Below are 24,866 nucleotides of genomic sequence, written 5' to 3' on the forward strand. Positions count from 1 at the left end.
GCTGGCTCCTGCTACAGATCGCCACATTTTTCCAGCATTTTTCTTTTTCTTGAGCTGCACACAACACTGTCACCAATAAGGAATGAATTGATTCCAGTAATTTCCTTTGGCGAAACTGAGGAAGGTTTTTCTGTACGTGTGCTTAGGTGCCACATGAACTGACTCAAAAAGAGAAACCTCTGTGTGCGTCGCATCTGAACGGTAGAGGAGCACGGATGAAATCCATCAATAAGTTCATTAAGAGGACTAACTGTACAGTGCACAAGGTGGGACTAAGATCTAGGAAGCATCACAATGTAGAAACATGTTTAACTTGAATGAAGTGAGCTGAGGAAGAGAGGGTGGATCTGCTCAAGATCAGAGGAACTGTCCTGAAAGTCCTCATGAAGATCCAGACTGCTTTGAGTTTCAGCTTTCAGTGGCAGTGTGCGTGGGTGTGTGTGTGTGGGGGGGGGGTAATCGTTCCCGCCTCCCACAGTGACGTCATCCCAATCAGAAGGGGGTGATTCAACGGCTCCGCGCGGATACTAGGCAGAGGTGAACCTCCTCCTCGAGCGGAGCAGCCGGGAGGCGAAAACTGACAAAGCCAGATTTATTTTTTAATGACATCGAGGGTGACAAGAGCGCGCAGAGACGCGCACGCGCAGCGGGAGTCTGTTGTCAAAACCATGCGGCTCCAACAGGGGCCACAGGCTGATGGTGCTGTCGGTCGGTTCGGTTCGGGTTAGACCAAACTCACAAGGAAGATGAAGATAAGAGGAGCGCTGCGCGCGTGCCTGCTGGTCCTGACCGCAGGAGCCTGCGCACTTCCCGCAAGGATGACTCCCGCAGGCGCAGACAGAGCCCATCCTCAGGTGAGAGATGCTGTGGGGGGTCAGCCTCTGAAACGTCTGCATGGATGGAATAATGTTGCTCTGTCAGTAAATGTTCAGTCAACACCCCCCCCCCCCCGCGCGCGCGCACACACACACACACATACACAGTGGCTCTCACTTGTCTTTCCAAACTTCCTCACGTCTTTACTGCGCAGCTGCTGTGAACGGTAAAACTGTCAAAATTCATCAACAGAAAGATTGAAACCAAACTAGACCTTCCTGGTTTTCCCACTTCTCCAAGTTTGGTTTTTACTCTGAAAAGTTGTTTTTGTTTACTTTTCCAAATCCTGTCTCTTACAAATGAAACTCCTTAACATTATCATGGTTGCATGTTTTGGTTGGTTTTGGTTGGTTTGCACTCTCCCCAGAATCGGGTCCAACTTAAATCCAGGAGCTTTTGCAGAAGTGAAGGAAACTTGTTGTGAAGCTGTCTGGAGCTGAGAAAAGCTGGAATGATCAGCAGAAAGGCAGCAGCAGCTCCAGAGTCCACTTCCAGAGGAGTTTCAGATGTTTCTTCAACAAACTCAGGACTGTTTTCCTCCTTTGAATTTTTAAAATTCCCATATTAACTGAAGTAAACCACATATAAAAGATGGTTCTTTTCATTTTGGGGAGGACCAACATTATAACTAATCTAGCAACAATTAGTTGAAAACTTCGCCCACTCATTATTTATTTACTTTTAGTGATTATTTGTTGTTTTTTAGAGTCATACCAAAGTCTCCAAAAACGGGACCCAATACCTCCCTGCTTGACGCCCACTAGTTGTCACACAGCGTGTGACAACTAGTGGGACTCTGTCTGGCATGATTTGGGTCCATAAAAACCAGTTCTCGGTGAGGGTTTAGATGTTTGGCCGTTGGAAGCTTGAGCTTCTTTTCATGACAGACTTTTGGTCATAGAAAGTGTGGCGGATGAACGGGTGCACTAATGTGATGTGGCAGCGGCAGAAAGCTGGGATGGCTTGCAGAGCTGCAAGCACCAGACCTCACAGGCATGGCGTTCATTGATGGAAAAACGGAAGGGTTCTTGGGTGGTCAAGTCCTCGGCAATCCCAGGAACTGAATTTAAAATAAGCACAGTCAGTAGTGTCTTCAGCCAGTCTGGATTTAGCCTCCATAAAATATAAGGACATCTGTGAGACACTGTTGTCATAGGCTGACAATTTACAAACCTAAACTTTTACTGACTAAAGGCAAAAGCTACAATTGGAAATGCCATCATATGTTAAATATAAAAAAGTGTGTTTATCAGTTAAATGACTTGCAAGTCAAGTGACTTTTCTGCTTCCTGACTTTCTGTCATCCTCAGAACTTCTTCCTCCCTCCAGTTGCTGGAACTGCAGTTTAGTCTTCTTCAGTTTGTGGTCGTAGTCTGGGTGGAGATGTCTGCAGAACTGAACTTCTCCTGTTAGGTCTGTTTGGAGTGTTTGAATTTCTAAAGCCCCCTTCTTCCCCTCGTCTTCTGTTAGAAAATTAGAGCTCGGAACCAAGAGAGCTGCATGTTGGAGCAATAAATCAGATGAACGGGGAGAGCTGCAATCTGCTGCTCCTCAAAAGCAATGTTTGGTTCACACTGAAAACGCACACAGTCCAGGTCAGCTGTTCCTACAGTCAGACTGTTAGTTTGATGGAAAATAATAAAACTCCACCAAAGTTGTGTTTTGACACTTTGGGGCCTCTGGGCTTCATTTGCAATCATCCCTCCTATGCAGCTCTTGTTTTATTAGAGCATCAAGTCTGGAAATACAAAACATACATTTTAACTCACCAAGTTAGATTTTTATCAAAGCTATTTTCCTAATCTGCAGGTTTTGTTTAAAAAGTCCTGAAAGCAACTAGAAGCAGGTGACTTCCCCCCAAACATGAAGAAGGTTCTGCGGCACTAAATCAACATTTGGCAGGAAGGTTTAGCAAAATCTGGAGGACGTTTCTACATGCAGGTCTGGATGAGAGGAAATGTGAAAAGACCAAACTGAAGGTTGTTGGTCCGACCGCTCCTTGAGGCTTCTCCCGACTCCTTCAGGATCCTTCAGGCTCCTCCAGGCTCCTCCAGACTTCTCCAGGCTCCTTCAGGCTCCTCCAGACTTCTCCAGACTTCTCCAGACTCCTCCAGGCTCCTTCAGGCTCCTCCAGGTTCTTCAGGCTCCTCCAGACTCCTTCAGGTTCCTTTGAATCCTTCAGGCTCCTCCAGACTTCTCCAGACTCCTTCAGGCTCCTTTGAATCCTTTAGGCTCCTTCAGACTCCCTCAAACTCCTTCAAGGTCCTTTTAGCTCCTTCAGGCTCCTTCAGGCTCCGCCAGTCTTCTTTAGGCTCCTTCAAACTCCTTCAAGGTCCTTCAGGCTCCTTTGGGCGCCTCCAGACAACTTCAGGCTCCTTTTAGCTCATTTTAAAGCTCTTTTAAGCTCCTTCTGGCTCCTTTGTGCACGTTCCGGACACCTTTAGGTTCCCATGCTGTTTTAGACTCACCAATTTAATTGTACGTGCATAAACTTACATGCACACTCTTTAATGCACATGGTAGCCTACACACATTTACGTGCATATATTTAAGTTCGCATGCTCATGTGGTCATATTTACGTATACATACCAACATGCACATACTTTTGTGCACAAACATGTTCCAGCCCCCCCCCCCCACTGGATTTGGGGTCGGGGCAGCTGCAGTGCGAAAGTTTACCCACAAACTGTCCTCTTCTATAAAATGGATGAGGATTGAGACTCGGTGGGGGTGAAGGCTCTAAATGATGCCTGGGGGAGCACTTTTAATAAAACAGAATATTCTGGGTGGATCGTCTTCTCTTCCTTACTTCTGTCTCCGGAGATGATGGTTGCACATTTTGAGGAGGGTGTCACATTCTTCAGGCGGTTCAAGTTAAAGAGGCGAGCTCTGAGCCAGGAGGGGGGTGGGCCCTGAATGTTTGAGCCTGAGTAAAGGAACTGTAACATGTGCAGTATGTATGTGAGCGCCTGTGTTAGGATCTTATCTCAGCACAGCAGGGCTTTTCTGAGATTTTTTGCTTACAGATCAGAAAAACCTTTATTTTCTTCATTTTTTTTATTCTTTGTGGTTACTTTTATGGCAGCTAAATAAAATATTTATTTCAAAAGTTGCCACATTTGGCTGGAAATTGGTCAAACTCTCTGTCCAACCAAAGCAGCTTTTCATTCTTGTTGTTGAATCTTACTTGGAGGTCCTGGTCATCTGAAGGTGCCTCCCCGGCCCCTCAGGTCCAGATTCTTGGAGTGTTGGGTCAAAGTATGAAGAATGTTTTGAGAGAGAATTTCATATGAAATCACTGTTCACGTGAAAAGTGCGTGCTTCTTGCGTGCCCCGTCCCGGCTTCCCCATTTATGTAGCAGTAAGGCCAATTTTGAATTAGGCTTTAGTGACGGCTAGAGTGTGGTGTAAACACAACAGAAGACAGCGTCATGTGTGTAATCAACTTGCATTAGCCTTATGGATACTTCATGATTTAATTACCACACACATAATAATGGTACAGTAAACTGCAAGTCACATCTGCATTCTTCTTAAGATCCGCCTTGAACCGGCTGCTCATCTCTACGGCGCTCCACGGACAAACCAAAAACCTGCAGCACCGGTACCAGTCAAACCCTCGCACGAGTGTGTGTGACTATACCTGAGCTGAAAAGGTATGAAAAGGTCATGGTATAAGCGGGATAGTGGCCTTTGAGGTTTCCATGATCAGAAATGAACAGATTTAATGGAAGCAACGTGTCGGACGGTTGCTTTGCATCCTCTGAAAGGCCATTATCCCTGACCTTTTTAAGGCTTTGTGGTCTTTATTCTTATAAAAATTTTGATGAAAAAAAACCTATTTTACTGTCCAAGAAGATTATTTCGACATTTGTCCTTGTTACAAGCATTCAAATGGGTTTTTATGTTTTTGTAGTAACTTTATGTGAAGTGACAGAAACAAAACAAATGTATCCTAATGTTGGAAGACTTATACCAGACAACCGGACAAAGCAGGACAAAAATGTGTTTTTTTCAACAGAGCAGGTATTTGTGAGAACAGATGATAAACAACACATGTAGAGTTTAATTACAAACAAAACAATGATGGCACAAAAAAATATGAAACCGTTGGCTTCAAAATTCTAACTGAAAAAGTTAAAATGCTGACCTCAACATGTAATGACTCTGCTGGAAGACTTGAATGTTTGGGAAGTTGTTTTTGCCAATTTCTGCACCAAGTAACATCTTTAGGAGAAGGTAGTGTGATGGTATGGGTAATCATCTCTCTCACTGGAAAAGCAAAACTTCTTTATCTACACAGATTCTTAAACACGGACATCTTTGATATCCTCATGCTCTGGCAGCGATTCATAGCAACATAGCTGCTGTTTGTTCCACATTTGTGGGGGAACTACTTTATCCAATTCCTGTCAAACGTGTGTGAAATGGGAGGACCTGAAGGTTTTTGTGGAAAAAAAACACCCAAAACCTTCTCAAGCGCTTCAGAGAAGTCCAAACCCAGAATGCAATTAGGTTTTGATGAGGAGGGGGTCAGGGGAAAGTGACAGCGACGCAGTAGGTGGAGCTGTAGATGATTGTAGGAGGAACTGTGGAGAGCTGTACGCTGGTGTAGTGGTTAGTGGTCACAGCCAAAAGGCTCGGTTTGAACCACAGACAATCCAGTCTCCAGTCACTCCAGCTTCCTCCAACAGTCCAAAATCATGCCAAACAGGTTAAATGAGGATTCTTAGTTGACTGTTTGTGGTTAATGGGAGTCTGTGTGGTCTTTTAACTGGTCCATCCCCATGATCCCAAACAGGAAGGACATAGGTTTGGAAAATGTGGCTATGCTAAGCCTGAAAGTCAGTCTTAAATCTCCCAGATTTAGATTTGGTAAAAATGTTGTGTACCCTATGAAAATTAAAGAATTCCAGATAATTAACTTTGTGTTAGGCAAAAAGAAAGTTGGATCAAACAATAAATCCAAAAAGCCAGAAAGCACTGGTTCAGATTCAGCTCACATTAATTCGGGATCTTTGCTACTGAAAGTCTGAACCCAAAAAATGTAAAGAAAGCGACACTTAAAGTCCCACTCTGATCATCTTTTGATTTTATATAATATATAATATATATAATAAAGAACGTGTGTTGTTTTCTAGGACGTAGTTTCTGCAGAGATTCATCTCCGAGTTGTGGGCGGGAGGCGGGACTGTTGGCAGGAAGTAAGCCTACCCTCAGAACCCATCAGTACTTAGTTTACAGTCTCTCCCGTTAGCTCACAGCCCTCAGAACCCAGCCTAACATTAGGCGTGTTCGAGATCACTCAGGCGGACGTCACACTATGCAGATTGCCTTGTATGCTGTGGATGCTGGTTAGCTTTTAGCTCCGATATCACATGTCAATCACCATAAAAATATCATAAAGAAGGGGCGGAAGCAAGGTGCTTACCCAGTTAGTGCAGTTGGAAAGTTGGTACTGCGCTGACTGCGAGCTGGCAACATAACTACAAGACAATGCATTGTGGGAAATGCTGTCCTGACAGTTCATGTATTTTAAATGATGCTAAACTGAAACGGCTGGCGCTCAACAAAGAAAAATCTGTGTATTTTGTAACTCTTTCTGTAAATAGTGAATCACTGATGAAAAAACAATAAAGATGTCTATTGATATGAATGGTTATGGTCATTGAAATCAACATCACTTAGATTACTTCATCATAAAAAATTATTTAACTTTAAACATTTAATTCTTTTAATTTTTCTATTGATAATCATTTTGGTTTTAATACTAAACATCAGACAGACATTTGCATTTATGCAACAAAAGGAACGCATAAATACAGGCATCAAAATTCATTTGTGTTTTTGTGTTTTATTGTTGCCTTTAAAAGTTCACTTCAATTTCAGTTTTGTTTATTTATTGCTCATTAAAAGCTTCCCCGCATTGAGCCAGAATCCCCCCAGATGATTTCTCATCTGTTTTCCCCAGACAGATGGTAAAATTGTTTACCTTAAAGGATAAAACGAACAAAATTGAAAATACCAATAAAATAATATACAAGAAATATGCAATTAGAAGACAATGAAAATAAAAAAAAACATTGATAAAAATCCATTCATTACAAAACATTAAAAAGAATATTCAAGTCATTGATCATACTAAGAGGGCGAGGCATATTAAATTCAATCGAATGTTAAGGACAACTTCTTCTTGGACAAGTTCTTGTTTAGTCACGCTGCAGCTCAGCGTTCGGCTTCATCTCAGGCGCCGTTCCCCGCTTTGGCTGCAGCCACCGGGTCTCGCCATTCATCCAGGCGAGGCGGTGGTGTTCATCTCCAACACACCTTTTAGTGGTGTAACAAAAATGGCGAGCAATATTGGAGCTATCCATCCGAACAGTTTCGATCCAAAAGAGGGTTTTTTGGTGGTCCAGAACAAATGTGTCTATTTTTCATTTAAAGTAACGTATGGTACACTTATGGAACAATAAAAGAGAAGAAAGGGAGGTTGTTCTTGGAAATAAATCTACAGTTGGCACACCACACCAGTTTGTGGCTGGTTGGCTGGATGTTTCCTTCATCATCCTCATTCTTCCAAGTTAATATTTGTTTTTCATAATCAAAGCAAATTAATCAGACGAAAACTTTGCGTTTGGGAAGAAGAAGCTTAAGTTCATGTTCAGATGTTCATTAGCTCATCGTGAGGCTTAAGCTCTGAGCAGAACCTGTTCAGATGTTCGGGAGTTTAGATTCAGAAACAGAATTTCATTGAAGTTTCTGAAAGTGGATGTTTGGTTAGAGGTTAAATCTTTTTCGCATGTTTCAGAAATGTGCACACTTGCATTAAGGTTTGCGTGAACACATTTTCCAGAATCTTTAGCATTTCTGTCTGAGAGCCTTGATTTGCTGCCCATCTGAAGGTCCCACTCTAGAGGCCCTGATGGCTCTGTGGTGGTATTCTCCTCCGCTGGGTTTGTCTGCTGGGGGAGCAGATCATTTTCCTCTTCTCAGCCATCATGGCTGTGAAAGCCTTTGGCTCCCTTTCCTCTTAGGGATGTGGAAAATCTTATATCAGCTTTTTTAAGACATATGTGAGCCTGAACTGGATTCATCTTAAAGTAAAGAGGACTCTACACCCCCCCACCCACTCCCATTTTTCTGCTGGGATTTCTGCTTCCGTTTTGCTGAGGCTGTTTCTTCTTTTTTCTCCTTCTCTAGTGTTGTTTTCCTGCAGAGTTTCTCACTTTTAATAACTTTACATATCAGACCAAATGAAGAAGGAGCTTCTATTTCCTCACAGGTCACATCTCAAGAGAACCCTGGAGTGGAGAGTCTGGGCCTGGAGGAACTCCAGCAGGAGAACCTGCTGCAGATTCTTGCTTCTTCTCCAACACCCTTACTGCGCTGGTCCAAGCACAGTGGCGTCCTCTCTGCTCCTGCCCCTGAGGACCACCCAGAGTCCTTCTTCTTGGATCTGAAGAACCTCCCGGTGCTGGGTCATGCAGATACGGGCTCCCAAAACCCCAACATTCAGGTGAGTGGAGCAGGTTGATTTTGAGCAGATGCTTGGGTCAGGCTCAAATTACAGGAACCTTAGCGGAGGAGGGGGGTAGGCTGACATCTGCGCGTGACATCTACGTGCGAGAGGGGAAAAGACTGACAGAAAATATGAAACATATGAGAGCAAAAATTAAGGGTCAAAGGCTGTTTTCTCACTGAGGCAGTGGATCAAACTCTGGCAGACAAACATGAAGGTTGGATTAGTACCAAACATGTGCTCTCATGGAGGAATTCATGGAGGAGGCAATCTGTCAGGATGCCTTCATCCTGGCCAGCCAACAGGAGAAGAGGAGGCTGAGATCTTCAGGTCTACATAAGGAGTCATAACATCACAGCTGCACACTGTTAGAGCTCCAAAGCAGCTAAGCATGTGAGGTCACAGAGCTCTGGTCCAAGGCTGCAGCTAACAACACGGCATTTTCTTCAATCTATGTGTTCAAAGAGAGAAAAGATACACTGATGCAGGTTACAACATTTGACGTTGCTGTCCACGCTGTTTCCCAGGCTGTTTCTCCATGCGTAGTGTAATAGTCTGATAGAAATGAAATCACTACAACTGCAGAAAAAAACAATCAAAGGCACGGCAGAAAACAAAACTGACCAAAAGAAAACAAATAATTAACCTGCCTTCACACCCAATTATTCATCCACTCTGAAAGCAAAATACAACAAAATAACAAAACCATAAAATTAAAAAACAGCACAACTGGGCACAGTACTTCAACACTAAAAACACAGTATTACTGCAAACACATTGTTTAAAATCTACTGCTGCTGTCATGATGCACCAGGTATATACCTGGTGCATCGCAAAATGGTGGGTACTTTATAGCGCTTTTCTAACTTCTTTGAAGGCTCAAAGCGCTTTACAGTCACAGACCCATTCACACAGGTACAGCTCTGCTGCCAAGCACTGGTGCCAACCTTCCACTGGAGTGTCTTGCCCAAGGACACTTTGACATGTGGGTGAACAAGGTGGGAATTGAGCCTGTATTCTTTGATTGGAGGTCAGCTGCCCTACCACTGCACCACGGCCGCCCCCAAAACTGCACGCCCAGTCCATAAAACCCTGGGTTAAACAATTGACTGTATACGAGAACTGGACGGAGTGACTCCTCCCCCATCATTTTCCGAACAGGAAGTACCTGCTAGTTTCCTATTTTTCATATTATTTCTTTATTTTAAGTTATAAACTGACCAATCATCAGAAGCAGGTGGTTAAAACATAAAAAATGTTTGACAGATGCTCCTGAGCTCGCTTTCAGTGGTAGGGGTGTGGACTCCCAACAAGCTCACTCCTCATTGGTGACAGCAGTTGCCATAGAAACGTTGAGTCAGACTGACTCGGACCAATCACTGCTTGCTGATGACGTCTGGCTCCAAATGGCAACTGAATTGACTTTATTTTGTCGAACCAGAAGGAAGGACTTTTCAGTGGGTGATGTAACACCCACTCAGTCCAGTCCTCATATACAGTCAATGCATCATCCCCACATGAAGAGAACTGTTATCATTTGGATTAACCCTCAAAACTTCAGGACAAATATTTTAGAGAGGCAGAAGACAAGATTGTGAGATAGTGGAGTTTAATGAAATGTTCATGATCCTTAAATCTGCCTTATCTGTTATTTAATGTGCATAAAACCTCTCACTGAAACTGTTTGGATGCTCCTCTGTTTTTTCTTGGTGAACATGTGCGTGGAAACGTGTTTGTGCGCGTGCGGAAGAAGAGCAAGCAGCCATCAGTGCATCTCCACCACATTCTTCACGCACGTTTCCATCTGCCGTCTTCACAATAACTCCCTTTGATGGATAAGTGTACCTGCAGCGGGCCCAAGCCCCCCAGCCTGTCAGAGATTACGCCGACATGTGCAGGAATGCGAGACGCACCGATCGTGCCGGGAACATGTTCACAAATGAAGTTCATGGAACACGGAGAGTCAAAGCCTCATTGCTCAGAGCAGAACATGTTGAAACGCTTCCCTTAATGCCACCATGGAAACAAAAGGAGTTAGCTGAGATGGGCTATTGTTTCTGTGCTTTTACTATATCAAGTCGTGAAGTCTGATCACCTGATTAACTGATTAAATCTGATCAACTTGTTTGTTTATTTCGCTGTTTGAACTGTGGAATCGTTTGTGCACACGAGCCAGAAAAACGTGAGAAAAAGTGAACTCCTGAAAAAATATGAAATATTTTCAATTTATGAATCAAGATCAACGATTCACAGATCAAACCACGATTGTAACTATCTAAATATGTCTGATTGGTTGCTATGTTTGTCTTTCTACTAAATGTATGAAAATTCAATTCATATTTATTTAAACACATTCATTTAAACCTTTATTTAGAACAGGAGATCACAATAAACAAAATAACAGATAAAAACTGATTTTTAGATTAAAAAAAAAAGAATTGATATAAATCACTTTGAACAAGGTTACAGTAACAACCTTAAGTCTTTGCACTATTCAAGAACAAATCCTGAAAATGTTCTCCACAGGTTTTTCATCCTCAAAGTTTTGCTGACTACAGTTCCAGTAGATAGATGAAGAGAAAATAGGAAATAAAATAATGGAAATAAATGAAATAAAATGAAATAAAAATGACAATTCGAAAACAATCTCAGTCCTTTCATCTAAATTGAAAACACTGTTTCCAACAGACACAACATTTTTTCATCTTTAGTTGAAAAAACGTCCACACTTAGATGAACAAAAATCCAACATTATTCTGTATTTTAGAGTAGGGCTGAATATCACCAATGATTTCCAGAATCGATTCAATTCAATTCACCATTTATTTATTTATTTCGATTCGATTTGATTGAATTCAATTTTGAATTTACACGGTTTAGACATGTTTGTGTAAAAATACATGCATAATCTATATATGTTTTCAAGATATTCGAATTAATCTGATACAGTTCACATACCGTAAAATATGTTAGCGAAATAATAAAGCAATGAGACTGTTAATAGCATACAGTGTTACAGGATTTCTCAAATGGAAAAGCTCCAACAAAAATGTGCAGATCAGGGGCTTCTCAATCATTTTGTTCTGCCTCTTCTGGAGGGCATTTCAGTTTGACCACTAGGTGGAGCTCACGCTATAGCGTTACACTTTGTTTCAGAAGATTTGAGCAAAAAACGGTGCTTTGGACCATAAATGGTCACCTTAAAAAATGTTAAAACTCTTTGTTAAAGTAGTTCATACCTGTGAGTGTATAAAGTATGTAAAGCTGTTCATTTAGTCAGCAATGTATTTCTAGGTCGACCGAGCGTTAGCATTAGCCGTACTATGGGAAATTCCATTATACGATACCATCAAGCTAGCAGACTTTGGCGTTTGTTGCTGTTAATGTTAAAATTACACTGTAGATGTATCCGAGTATATTAATAGTGTTCCGTGAATTTTCCGATTGTATTTTGTAAACTCTAGAAATGTTACTGTCGTAAACCAGGATTGTTTCACACCAGAGTAGCATTAGGTCACTGGAAAAGCAAAGGCAATAGAGGACTGGTTCTGGGCGACACAGACTTAGAGCCCCCTGTGACTACATTGTACAAGTGTCTTGCCTGAGGACCCACACTGGATGAAGCTCATTGTGTCCCCTGGGAATCAAACCCTGATTTCCCATATACCAGACCTGTGCTTAACAAACTGAAATATCGAGTGATATTTGCTTTTCCTGAATTATGTTTTTACAGTTCACTATTATATTTATATAGATCACAAGTTAGCGATCTCGGACGTCGCAAATATTTGTACTCAGATTTTGGGGAACAGATTACAAATATCTGAGTATTCAGATAGTTACAGCCCTAACCCCAACATCCCTGAAGTTCAGATGTTGGTTCCAGGTGAGGTCATGGTTGCACATCCAAATTATTTTGGGGTTATTCAAAAGTGAATAACAATGTTGCAGAAAAAACAGATTCATGCTTGAACAGGACATTTACACATATGCCAGTGAAAAGACAACAGCAGCACACGATGCTGTTGCCACAGATTTGTGTTAAGGCATTCATTCTTTTTAAATTAAAGAAGAATTTAGCATCTTATTGATGGAAAAAGACAACTTAAGGATTTATTTTCTTTATTTTCCACTATTATTTTGTTTGTAAAACCTTTTTTTTAGTTGTCAACATGATAAAGATACTTTTTTTTAACAGAAAAACAATTATTTTCTTAATTTCTTTTAAAGAAAAGTTGAAAAGAAAATGACTAAAAGACAACTGTGCTTTTTTAACAAAAAAAGAAACATTGCCTTTTAACTTACTTCTTAATTCTTAAAAGGAGAAAAATCGTAGATCTTTGTTTTGAAAGTGAACTTGTGGGTTGATCACCTGAGAAAAGGTTCTGGCGTGTAAACATGTCACACACAGACGGTCACAGACTTTTGGACTCTTGATGTTGTTGGTTGCTAGGTAACCTGGTTTAGGATGCTAAAATGTGAATCAGTGAAGCACTTCTGCTCGCACTGCAGGTGACCATCGAGGTGGTGGAGGACACTCCCACAGAGACAGAGGTGGAGATGGACCTGGCAAAGGAGGGCCAGCGGAACAACTGGTCTGCAGAGTGGATCAACATCAACAAGAAGCTGTTCTGGCCTCTGTTCTGGGAGTACCCAGACCAGGCGGAGAACGAGCTGGGTGGAGCCAGCTCCCAGGAAGAGCCTGAGGAGTACAGCTACAACCCAGAGGACTCTGTCCTCAGTCAGGTGGGCGGAGGCTGGGCCCAGTACTGGAACAAAGGCTGGGATCCCAAGGATAAATACGGTAAGTGCACATCTGGCTGGACACTAGTCACATCTGTGATGGTGGACAGACACTGGCTAACTTGGGTTGATAATAAGCTTCTCTTTGCTTTTGTGTCTTCTGGTCCTAATGTGAAAACTTGCTCCTTCATTCAGAATTATTCTGAGCTATTTGCTCACATCTATGGGAGGATCTGCCTCCAACCTTTCTGAGTAAACCGACCCCGTTAAGGGGAAATTTGTTCCTCCCTGCATAAATCTAGCATGAGCTTTTCATGACGGGAATAGGAAGTAAAAGTCCAAACAGCACTTTGAGCAAAAGCTTCATCTCTGTTACCATGTTTCTCTGTGCCTTTGTGTAGCAGAGCAGCAGTCCCCCCTTACAGGAAAAATACACATCCATGTTTGCATTACTTCAGAGGCCACTGATTACCTGAACACTGAACCCAACTGTAACCCAAACCTGAAGGGTTTACACTGGGATCTGCTCTGCCACGGCTCATTAGATTAACATGAGACACACGCACATACACACAAAAACACACACAAACGGTCATAGACACACTCGCACACATAGACACATTAAACATCTCGTAATACAGTTGAGCTGTAGAGTGCCCCAGTGAAAACAAACAGTTGATAACGAAAGAAAACGCTTAACATGTCAATGTCAGAGCCAAGATGGAGGATCAGATCCCTGCAGACTCACCGTGACCTTCACTTTGTTTTGACAGTCTGAGCAGAGGATGAGATACAAAAGAATGGATCATAACTTGTGTCTTATGTAAATATACAATGAATCTTCAGTCAATGTCTGCTTATGCTAGATAATAGCCAATCTCAGTTATCATTGAAGGAGTAGTTGCTGATCTTGGGGTTCCTGCTTGTTAAAGTCTTGCCTGTTCCTCAGAAGAGGGGTCTTTGCTTCTGAGACAGAATCAGGTCCAAACCTTACTTGGCAGAAATCAAATTGGCCAAAGATGCATGTGTTTAAATCAAAACTTTGTAAAGTTTATTTTTAACAACTTATATACGCCCCCTGGCCACCACCTTTTGCACAGGCCCCAACAGCTCAATGTCCCTTGGCACGGGTCAACCCTCGTACGGGTAGGACTGAGGATATAGAGGGGGGTATTTACTGTGGCAATTTTGGTTTGAAAGGACAAGAAAGAGAGAAATATGAAAAACAAGAAAACATCTGCTGCAAAACTGCAGCGATGAGATAAGAGGAAGCAGATGAACGAAAATAAAATCCCATCTGTTACAGGAATAAAGAAATCAATTAGTTTTTTATTAGGAACTATGAAGTGGAGGAGCACAAAATCACCAAACATCTGTTTAACAGACATATTTTTGTATAACATGAAAACAAAAAAACTCCCTGGAACATCTGTTCTAGATCGGTAAGCATTCAGTCATGCACACCGAGGTGTATGTTTTGTGTAGATGGATGTATGTACATTTCTCCCTGAAAAGCTGAGACCCCTGGGCATGCAATCGCTTTCATTAAGTATCTTTAGTAGTTTAACTACTTTAACTTATGGTAAATGGAGTATAAACAGCGCTTTATAACCTTCTTCAAAGGTCCAAAGTGCTTTACAGTCACAGTCCCATTTACATTTATACTCCACCCATAACCACTAGGACTAATGTGGGATTTAGCGTCTTGACCAATGACCTGTTAACACATGGATGGTCAAGGCAGGAACCAAACTTGTGATCTTCTGATCAGAGGTCAGTCGACTCTACCACAGCTGCCCCACTACACTAATTTTACATCTGTGCACGTCTAAGCGAAACGCAGGATATCATGGAATGGTCACATGGTTCGAGTAGCTTTGCGTACTCCAGACAAACCATTGTTTCCTCTTTGTGGAGGAAAACAGCAGCAACATGATGTGTTTCTTCCTGATAAATGAGCTCCTACATTACTAAAGCTAAAGCTGAAACCTTGTTTACCAAGAACAGGCTGGTGGAGATTTATTTCAGTAGCAGGACGTTTGAAAGTTACATTACCGCAAACATGAGTAGCATTTTAAATAAATCAGATAATTGTCTAAACAATTGACTAAGATTATCTTTCACAGTGCAGATGTTACCGGCAACACCTAAATAACACCCACATGTTGAACTACAGTAACTCTTCCAAAAAGAAAAGAAAAGAAAAGCGGCTTTGCATATGGGCTCTAACAGTGGAGTACCAATGCTGTGTTAAAGGTTACCGTAAGCTAGCAAATATATGATTTCTCTTTTTTTACTGGACTGTGAACAGACGCAGTGAGCTACTCATCTTTTGCTCAGCAGAGATTGCATCTCTTCTCTTTGGGAGGAGCTACCAGTCAGAGTTTTTAGCCTGATCGGAACATGAAGCGTGTCTGTGTTTATCTCGTTTAAAACACGGATGATGTTGAGAGATCAGGTTTATTTATTAGAAAGAGCTCTTCAAAAGCATCGGTAATCACCTCTCCATGTTTGGGTTCATGAGATCGTTCAGAGATTCTCCCGGTACGGTGATCTTCACTCCAGCTGTGTCTGGATGACAGCCGCTTCCACTGTGTTTCCGGCTTTGACGGCTTGCTGTCCCGCATTAACCAGAGGGAAAAAATAAAAACTAGAATTAAATCGGGGGACCTTTTTTTATTGTTGTCCCTATGAAAATAAAAAAAATATCATAAAGTTCAGGAGGCCCAAGCAGGCTGCCTCCTCATCTCTGTCCGTCCACCAGGCCACTAGGCCGGAGGGCTGCTATAAACCATGTTTTCCAACCAACCTGCCATTGAAGCTCCTTACTGGTTGAACACACCTGATCCAGGTAATCAGCAGCAAACAAGGCAGGTTTTCTGGAAAATCCCTGGTCTAGGGTGTACCCGCCTTCGCCAAACAGTAGGCAGGACGGGTTTCTGAAACCCTCCTGCCCCGAAAGGGATACAGTGACTTAAGAAAATGGATGGAAGTTCAGGAGAACTATGGAACTGATTCACTATATTGAATAGGAATTTTACCCGATGTCACTGAAAATGTCACGTGCCCAAAGTTTAAATATTTGAACTCTGGCCGTGCCAGTCAAATAGGGCTGCTGCTGGACCTTCACGCCTGTAGCGCCGCAGGACCTCAGATCGCATCTCTATCATTGACTTAACATTGAATGATGCATGAATTGCGTTGGGTGTGAACTTAACATTTATAGTGAATTCACATCACACCTTGTTAAAATCTGATTGGATTCTCTTTTATGGCAGAACAAAGACTCATGTGCGGCATCTGCTAAGGGTTTCTGTGTTACAACAATGAATCCACAAATTGAAAGTCCTAGTTTTGTTCTTCATATGAGCTCACTTGCAGATGATCCTCTGCTCCCCTGAAAGCCTCACAGAGCTGTGGTTGTTCCTCCTGTGCAGCCGTCATCACTCTCACTGCAAGAAGACCTGAACCCACATGCCCCCCACTCTTTGAAGTCCCTCCTTCCCAAAGAAAGTGCTGTGTTTAAAAACAGAGCATGTCTCAGAGGTCGCACAGTGTTGTTGCTCAGCTCTTTTCAGCCGCTCCTTAATTGCATAACGTGCATACTCCAGCTGAGCGAGGAATTCACAAGTCTAACTTCAAAGGCCTGTTTTAATACTGGATATTACTCTGGAGCTCAGACCCCCTCCTCTGCATCACCCATCCTTTATTCCTGTGTTTTTCAGAGTACGAGGACTGGAGCGGCTGGGCTCCCTGCAGCGCCACCTGTGGGTTTGGGACCCAGAAACGTTCCCGTTCCTGTGGTTATGCGTGCACAGCCACGGAGTCTCGAACATGTGACCTGGAAAGCTGTCCCGGTAAGAAGCACACAGCAAAAGAAGTGTCTGTGGTTCAGATCAGCAGCCTGCTTTGAACACCCCCCCCCCACTCACACACACACACACTGATCGGGGGGGGGGGGGGGGGGGCTGGTCTGACAGTGCACACATTCTATTCCTGCAGCTGCATTTGTGCACGAGTGCAGAAAACGGTTCTCACGCGCACGTCGCAGTGGGAGATCTCCTGCAGGAGAGGCTCCTAAAATGATGATGGGATCTCACAGGAGGCAGGAGATGATGTAAAAGGTCACCTGCAGAATGTGTTTACAGTTCATAAGTGAGGAAGAGTACTTTGCACGTGTGCCGCACAGAGACGTTTGTGTGAGAGGAAGGTGAAAACAGAGGAACAGCAGGGATGGAAGGACTTCATCTGGGCTGCAACTGGTGACAGTTTTCACCTGGAATTAAAGTTTTGGCACAAACACAACAATGTTAAACCTTCACATGTTAGCACTTTCACATTAGTGTGTCCAGATCCTCACCAGCTAAGGCAATTCAGTAAAGCTAGCAAGATATTCCCAGATTTAGACTTCTGGCATCAATAAGGCTTTTAGAAAATATTTTTAACTGACACCAAGTGTCTCTATTGGGTTGTCTTAACACAAACAATATTCTACAAAGACAATTTAACAAAACTAAACTTAGCCAAAGGAGAAATCCAAGGACAAATTCCAAATGCTTTTTCATTTTCTTCCTCAACACTGCTTTTTCTGTCACTTAATTAAATGATAAATAAAATGGTATTTGACATTTCATTTTCAAAAAGACCTCTGGTAAATGTGTAGCAAAATTCATTTAGAAATGTGTAATTTTACAACTTAAAATGGATTAACAGAAATGCTTTTTCATTTTCAAAATGTAGCTGCATCAAATGACTCAAAATTAAAATGAAAAATCAAAACTTCAATATGCTTTTTCATTTCTACTTAAAAACTGCTTCTTCTGTGTCATAATTAAAACGAAAATGCAAAGAGGGGATTGCTTTTTAATTTTAACATCCACCCTGCGAATACTGTCGCATATTTCAATTCAATTTAGCATTTTCCAGAGGGGAGGCATGACGTCATTGCTATCTCTGCGTGTCCGGCTGCTAACAGACACAGACATGCTAGGAGCAGTCTACCAGGCTTGTAGCTTTGTGTTAGTGGCAGGGGAGATGGCTTTGTGACACTCCTGGTGATTGTACACAGCTTCTCAGGACTACGTAGCAGGATTTCCGCCTTATGCTATCCGGAGTTTGGGACCACAGCCTCCTTCGGAAGCCTCACTTCGGACAGAGCTAATGCGGAGCTAAACCCGGCCCGCTAGCCCGAAGACAAAGTTAGTCCAGGGAAGCTTCGAAGCGCACGAGGAGGAAGTGCTGCTAGACAGATCTGAGAAACTCTAAACCATCATATGAATTTGTGTTTCCAGTGGTGTCCAGAACAAAATAAAGCCTAATGTTTTTCCGATATTTACATCCAAGATGCTCATTGCGGCATTGCCCGCGCAGAGTTTTAAGTCCCTCCACGGCCAATGATTTTAGCACATATTAGCCTAATGCTAACGCTTCTTTCGGGTCCTCCTTGCACCGAAGAAAAAAGCACTGACCGCACGGATTTAAAAAAACTATGAGCGAACAGACCCTTAATAATAGTCATGACAGTAATAAAAGCCCATTTCAGACGATAGTCTCCTGCAGCTTCCCGCTGAGTGTGTGTTGGTGCAACGAGCAAACGTTTAGCATGGTGAAATCTGCTACAGCTGTTGATTGGGCTACAGCTGTCATCCAACAGCAAAATAAGTGAGAAAATTTAGATTCTCAGGTCTGCGTAGCAGAACTTCCGCCTTCGGCGATCTGGAGCTTCGCGCTCCGCCATGCGAAGGCGGCTTGTCCGCTAACACAAGCTAACACAAAGCTACACTGCTCCTAGCATGTCTGTGTCTGTTAGCAGCCTGACACATGGATTTAGCACTGACGTCATCGCCCCGCCTCCCCTCTGGAAATGCTAAGTGGAATTGAAATATGCAACATTATTCGCAGGGTGGATGTTAAAATGAAAATGCAATCCCCTCTTTGCATTTTCATTTTAATTATGACACAGAATAAGCGGTTTTTAAGAAAATGAAAAAGCATTTTGGCGAATTGATTTTTCATTTTAATGTTGAGTCAAAAAATGCAGCTTCATTTTGAAAATGAAAAAGCATTTCTGGTCTTGACTTTTATTTTTAATTATGCTACAGAATCGCTTCCATATGGAGCGGCGTTCAGATGGATCATTTAGCTAAAGCTGTGGTGTTAACAAGTTCAGCAGCATGAAGGTTTCAGAAAGGGATGGATTTTTTTTTTGGATGTTGTCACTTGATATAAATGTTTTCCTTACTCTGTTTTCCAGACGCCGTGACAGCAGTGACAGAGGTGACGCCCTCCCTGACGAGCACGAGCACCGACTCAAGTACGTACAGAGACAGACCTCTGCTGTGACGGTGCGCTCAGGTTATTGTCTCAGGTTGTTATGTTCAGCAGAGCTGAGGGGGTCTGGTTTTCATATTCCAAACATGTGCTCCACCACACAGAGAGCTCCTCTGAAGAAAGGCTCAGCCCAGAAATGGTCCAAATGTTGGGTTTAATTGCTCTCTTGCTGCTGCACTTCAGCGCCAAAGAAAGAGAACCTAATATAGTTTCAGTAACCCCTCTGCACACCTCCAGCTTCACTGCAGAAGGAAAATAAAGACAACAGCTTTACTTTGACCATGAGCCAACCAAACTCACCTAAAGAGGCAGGAACTTGGCACTGCAGTGATCTGACTCTACCAGCTGTCGTGAAATTATATCTCTGCCTTTGGTTTCATTCATTAAATCCTGAGTGGAAACCATGAAGACATTGTTAAAGTATCAAAAAGCATATCTGGAGAATTTCCCTTCACTTTAAAAGTTAAAACAACCACAGAGTCTCTACAGGTGTCAAAGGGCGACTGAGGTGTAAACAAAAAGCCGTTTCAGCTGGACTGATTCAGTGTGCAGCAGTCATCATGCACACTCAGCATTTCTGCATCACGCATCGCTGGGGCAGCATTTGGTTTTCAATTGTTTGGAAACACTTGTCCTGCTGCCAGAGGTGAGGATTGATGTCCCTCTGCTGTGAGTCCCAAGAGTAAAAGGAAAACGTTATGACGCCAGTTGTGCACCGCAAAAAGAGGTAGCATAAAAATAGGAAGAAAAAACCACGTGTCCATGCGGAAACCTGTAAATCTTAAAGAAATGTCAAAATCTAGGATCAAGAAGTTCCACACAAGCATAGAAAAGGGGCAAAAGTAAGCAAAAAAAGCTAAGCGTTAGAATTGGGTATTATGCAGCCCAACAAGTTCTAAGAAAATGGTTTGAATTCTTTGAGTTTATGAAATCTAAAACTAGCACTTATTCTTAGAACGTAAATCTACGTTTTTGTTTCCAATAAATGAATGTAATGACTATGAAAACCAGTCTAACTTGTCAACATTTATTGAGCTTTACAATAACATCCTTAAAATTGAACCACAATTTAATGTAAAATTTGAGTTTTTTTGAGTCTTAAGTAATAATTTCCTTATTTCTAGACCAGGGGTCAGCAACCCAAAGTGTTGAAAGAGCCAAATTGGACGAAAAAAACAAAAAACAAATATGTCTGGAGCCGCAAAATATTAAAAGCCCTATTTAGGCCTCATAATGAAGGCAACACATGCATATGTATCTATATTAGCTATATTAGCCTACTGTCAAAATGACTACGTTGCTACAAATACATTATGAGCGTTAACGATTAAACGTTTATTTGCCCTGCAGTGCATTTTGCGGAGAACGACGCGTCACGTGACTGCTCTGTTGTGCAAGTTTAACTTCATTACAATATCAATAAATTATGTTTCATTGCTTTGATAAAATGAAAGGAATGTAATAAAGAAATCAGATTTTTGATGTCATTTTTATTTTGAGGATTCGAACACAAAAACAATAAAATGGAACGTGCGTGCCTCATGACAGTCAGCTTGCGCTCGAATGACAGAACAGCTTCAAGCATTTGCGGCGCCTGCAGACTTTCATTCAGCTCGTTTAGGTGGTTTGTCACAGTCATATCCAGCAAAACGTGCAGCTTTTCCAGCCACTCAGTATTTTCCAGTCTCGCCCATCTATTTTCCATTTTCAAACATTTTTGAAAATGTTCCAGGGAGCCACTAGGGCAGCGCTAAAGAGCCGCGGGTTGCCGACCCCCGCTCTAGACTAACAAAAAAAATGATGAACTGCTGATTTTAAGAAAAACCTGGAGAGGTGTTGAGCTAATAGAAGTTTAAAGAACTTCAAACATGTTAAAACATTTTGAATATATAAAAACAAGGTTTTAAAGAACTTCTAAACATAACAGCAGAAGGTTTTGTAGCTAAAGCTGTGTCTGCTGGGTGTGGCGTAAAAATGCATAAAAAGTGGCTTGTTGTTGCTGTAGGAAAGCTACCCGTTGAATGGATTCAGTTCCACCTTCTGTACCGACTCACACTGGTTCTGTGCCGACGCACGGACCACGACAGAGACGTTTGAGTGCAGCCGCATGTGGCGGGCATCGACCCCCTGTCATGTTTTCAGCAGGCTGGGACAGATGGCGTGCCGTGAGCGGGGCTAAGTTCTCACCAGCTAAACTTTATAGCCTTGTGGTGGTTGGTTACAAACCTAGTCCTATTTATGTCTGCACAGTCTACAACCCACAGCTGCACAGTGTGCATCACTTTTCAGAAGTACACATCTCAACAACAGACCTGAGGCTGAGACACAAATGAAAATATAAACCTCATAAATCATTCAAAAACATAAGTACAGTTACTCACTGGATCAATTATCTAATGTAAACTGTGTGAGGTTTCTGAAAACAGCTATAGTTCATCTTATTTTTTTATTCATTTCCACTGTTTTCACAATAAAAAAAACTCTAAATGTCACAAATGATTACAGTTTAATTTCTTGTCAAACCAGCCATTTTCTGAACCTGATAAATCCCTGTTGGGGTCATGGGGTTGCTGGAGCCTATCCTCAACAGGTTGTCAGTCTGTAGCTGGGTCACATTCACATGCACACCCTGGGGCAATTATCAGCCTATGAAGCATGTTGTCGGACTGTGGGAGGAGACTGGAGTAAACCCACACATGCACGAGGAGAGCAGGCAAGGTCCACACAGAAAAGATATGAACCAGTACCTTCTTCTAGAGCGCTAAGATCCATGCAAACTAAAAATGATAGCTAGCATCTAATAGAATGGCTTGTTTTTGGAAAATACCTTTTAAATAGAATGACATTTACATTTTAATAGGCATATCATTTGCAATTAGTAGTACTAGTACAAGATTTATTTGAGATCAAATCAACATTTACATTATATGAAAAAATGAGTCTACACACGACTTTGAAAATAGGATTTGAAAGGGAATGGAAGAAGCTTATGCTTGTAAAAATCCAAACCCCCAGTCAACAACAGTCATGACAAAACAAGATTAAACAATTTGACATAATAACGCTAACATACGAGAAACACCTGACGCAGACAGACAGACACGGCTAAATGCTGCGACCACACCCCCTATAAAAAAGGAAGAAGGAAACAAAATACCTCAACAAAAAAAGATACAAGAACAACAGAAACCAACAACACGTGTAAACATACTGTTTATAAACATGTTTCTTCTTCTTCTTCTGTTTTTTTCTCCTTCCCCCTTTGGTTATGATCATTCAACAGTCCAGAAGAATACACACATACTCCTCAATGTTACATTGCATCTTGGTTCTTATTCATTATGTATCTTTTAAACATACCTGTACAGTACAATGAACAAGATTTTTACAAGTTTCATATCATCCAATAAATTGTTCCAGAGTTTGACATCCTTTACTGAGATACACATCGATTTTAGGGTTGACCTTACTTTAGGTTGATAGAATTTGTTGGTTCCTCTCAATTTATATTTATTAACAGCATCTCTGTTTTGAGACATAGATTGAATATTAGTTGGCAGAGAATTGATTGATGCTTTATACATAATTTGGGCAGTTTTAAAATCTACCAAATCCTGTCATTTTAAATTAAATATATTAAGAAAAAGTGGATTGGTGTGCTCATTATATCTCACTTTGTGAACGAATCTGATAGCTCGCTTTTGGAGTATAACTAAACGATGCAAATTTGTTTTGTAGCAATTTCCCCACACTTCTATACAATAATTCAAATATGCCATGATAAAGGAATGATATAAAATAAATAAGGCGGATTGATTAAGCATCAGGCTACACCTTTTCATCAAACCAACACATTTAGCCACTTATGAACGCAAATAATCTATATGGGATATCCAACAAAGCTTATCCTCAATACACCCAAAAACACGTGTTTTTGTACTCTCTCAATGATCAGTAATGGATTACATTTAAAAATAATTTCTAAAATCAAATCACTCTATTTGGGTGACATCTTATCTGTCTGGTCACTATGTCATTTTATTATTTTTCTGAATTAGCTCCACAGTTTGAGGAGGGGCCAACACATCCTCAGGCACACCTCCCACCCAGGACACACTCTGTTTGAGCCGTTCCCTTCAGGACGGCGAAACAGAGCAATCAGAACACGGACAAACAGTTTCTATCCCACAACCACCACCACACTCAACAAAGACACACACAAACAAAAAATGTGCAAGAAGTGCACTAGTATGAGGGTAGAGAAGTCTGTTAGTGCTGTGTTAAACTTTCCTTTAATTGATTTTAACACTCTTTGTGTTGTTTACTTTCTGAATATGCGACTGAACGACACTTTCTGGAATTTGGTTGTGCAAATTCTCTTCTCTTCTCCATTACCAATAATTGAAACTATCTTCCTCTCAGGTGTGGACAGCTGTGAGAAGTGGCTCAGTTGCAGGAATGACTTCCTGCAGAGGTACCTGCACCAGGTGCGCACTCAGCTCCCCAGCTGCCCCTGCTCCTACCCGTCTGAGGCCGTGTACAGCGCCGTCAACATCCCAGATGACCATCTTCAGAGGACCTACCGCTGGAGAGACGCCAGTGGACCCAAAGAGCGGCTGGACATCTACAAGCCTTCAGCCAGGTTCTGCCTGCGCTCCATGCTCTCATACGACAGCACGACGTTGGCGGCGCAGCACTGTTGCTACGACGACCGGATGAGGCTGATCACACGGGGAAAGGGAGCAGGGTCGCCGGATTTGATCAGCACTGAGTTTTCCCCAGAGCTTCATTATAAGGTGGACGTCCTGCCCTGGATTCTGTGCAAAGGAGACTGGAGCCGTTTTCACTCCGTCAGGCCCCCCAACAATGGGCTGGACTGCGAGGAAAACCCCCCCGAGCCCGTGTTCCAGACGGAGCTCAGAGAAGCCGGGGAGTTCTGAGCTACGGCTCGGCTCTCATGACCCCCTGCTTCAGTTTGGACCAAGAACTGAGACGCCCCTCCCTAAAAATCCAATGAACTGAAGTCATGGAGACTGTGAGGCTTTTACTCCCCCCCAGAGAAAAAGACGGCACGGCGCAGCTGAAATTAGCCCAAATTTGTCCCATCACAAAGCTGGGTCTGGGATGAGCTGAATGGGGGTGGGGGGCACACGTGTGTGGAGTAAATTCAACAAGAGTTGAACCAAACTTTGACAAAGCTGCTGAAACAAAAACAAAATAAACAACAGATACTGGAGGATTTTTGGTCCTCATTTGTGCAGAAAAACTTTTCAGCAAAAATCCTGCAGCTCTTCCTTTCCTCCTCCTCCAGGGAAAGTCTGATTCTGTGACGTTTGAAAACTGAACTGCTAAGGAGTTAAAAATAAATAAAAGCAAACCGAACAGCATGAGTAAAAA

The 24,866-nt window shown here is 42.2% G+C and overlaps 1 protein-coding gene across 1 annotated transcript; it reads left to right on the forward strand.

Annotated features, from left to right (window-relative positions):
• Positions 1–474: 474 nt before the first annotated feature.
• On the forward strand, positions 475–24,866 carry ism2a (isthmin 2a). Its single transcript, XM_011492425.4, has 6 exons — positions 475–854; positions 8,160–8,393; positions 12,909–13,200; positions 16,865–16,996; positions 19,393–19,452; positions 23,892–24,866. The coding sequence occupies exons 1-6, from the start codon at positions 747–749 to the stop codon at positions 24,407–24,409; spliced, it is 1,344 nt and encodes a 447-aa protein (XP_011490727.1). The 5' UTR covers positions 475–746; the 3' UTR covers positions 24,410–24,866.

The sequence above is a fragment of the Oryzias latipes genome, chromosome 22, assembly GCF_053564925.1.
Source record: "Oryzias latipes strain Hd-rR chromosome 22, Olatipes_Hd-rR_3.1".
Taxonomy (NCBI): Eukaryota; Metazoa; Chordata; class Actinopteri; order Beloniformes; family Adrianichthyidae; genus Oryzias; species Oryzias latipes.

Bases quoted from the DNA above. Each gene is read 5' to 3' on its own strand.
- ism2a (XM_011492425.4), top strand. From the start codon at position 747: ATGAAGATAAGAGGAGCGCTGCGCGCGTGCCTGCTGGTCCTGACCGCA. The intron at 13,201-16,864 runs GTAAGTGCACAT...TGTGTTTTTCAG, and splicing joins GGATCCCAAGGATAAATACG to AGTACGAGGACTGGAGCGGC. The intron at 19,453-23,891 runs GTACGTACAGAG...TCTTCCTCTCAG, and splicing joins GAGCACGAGCACCGACTCAA to GTGTGGACAGCTGTGAGAAG.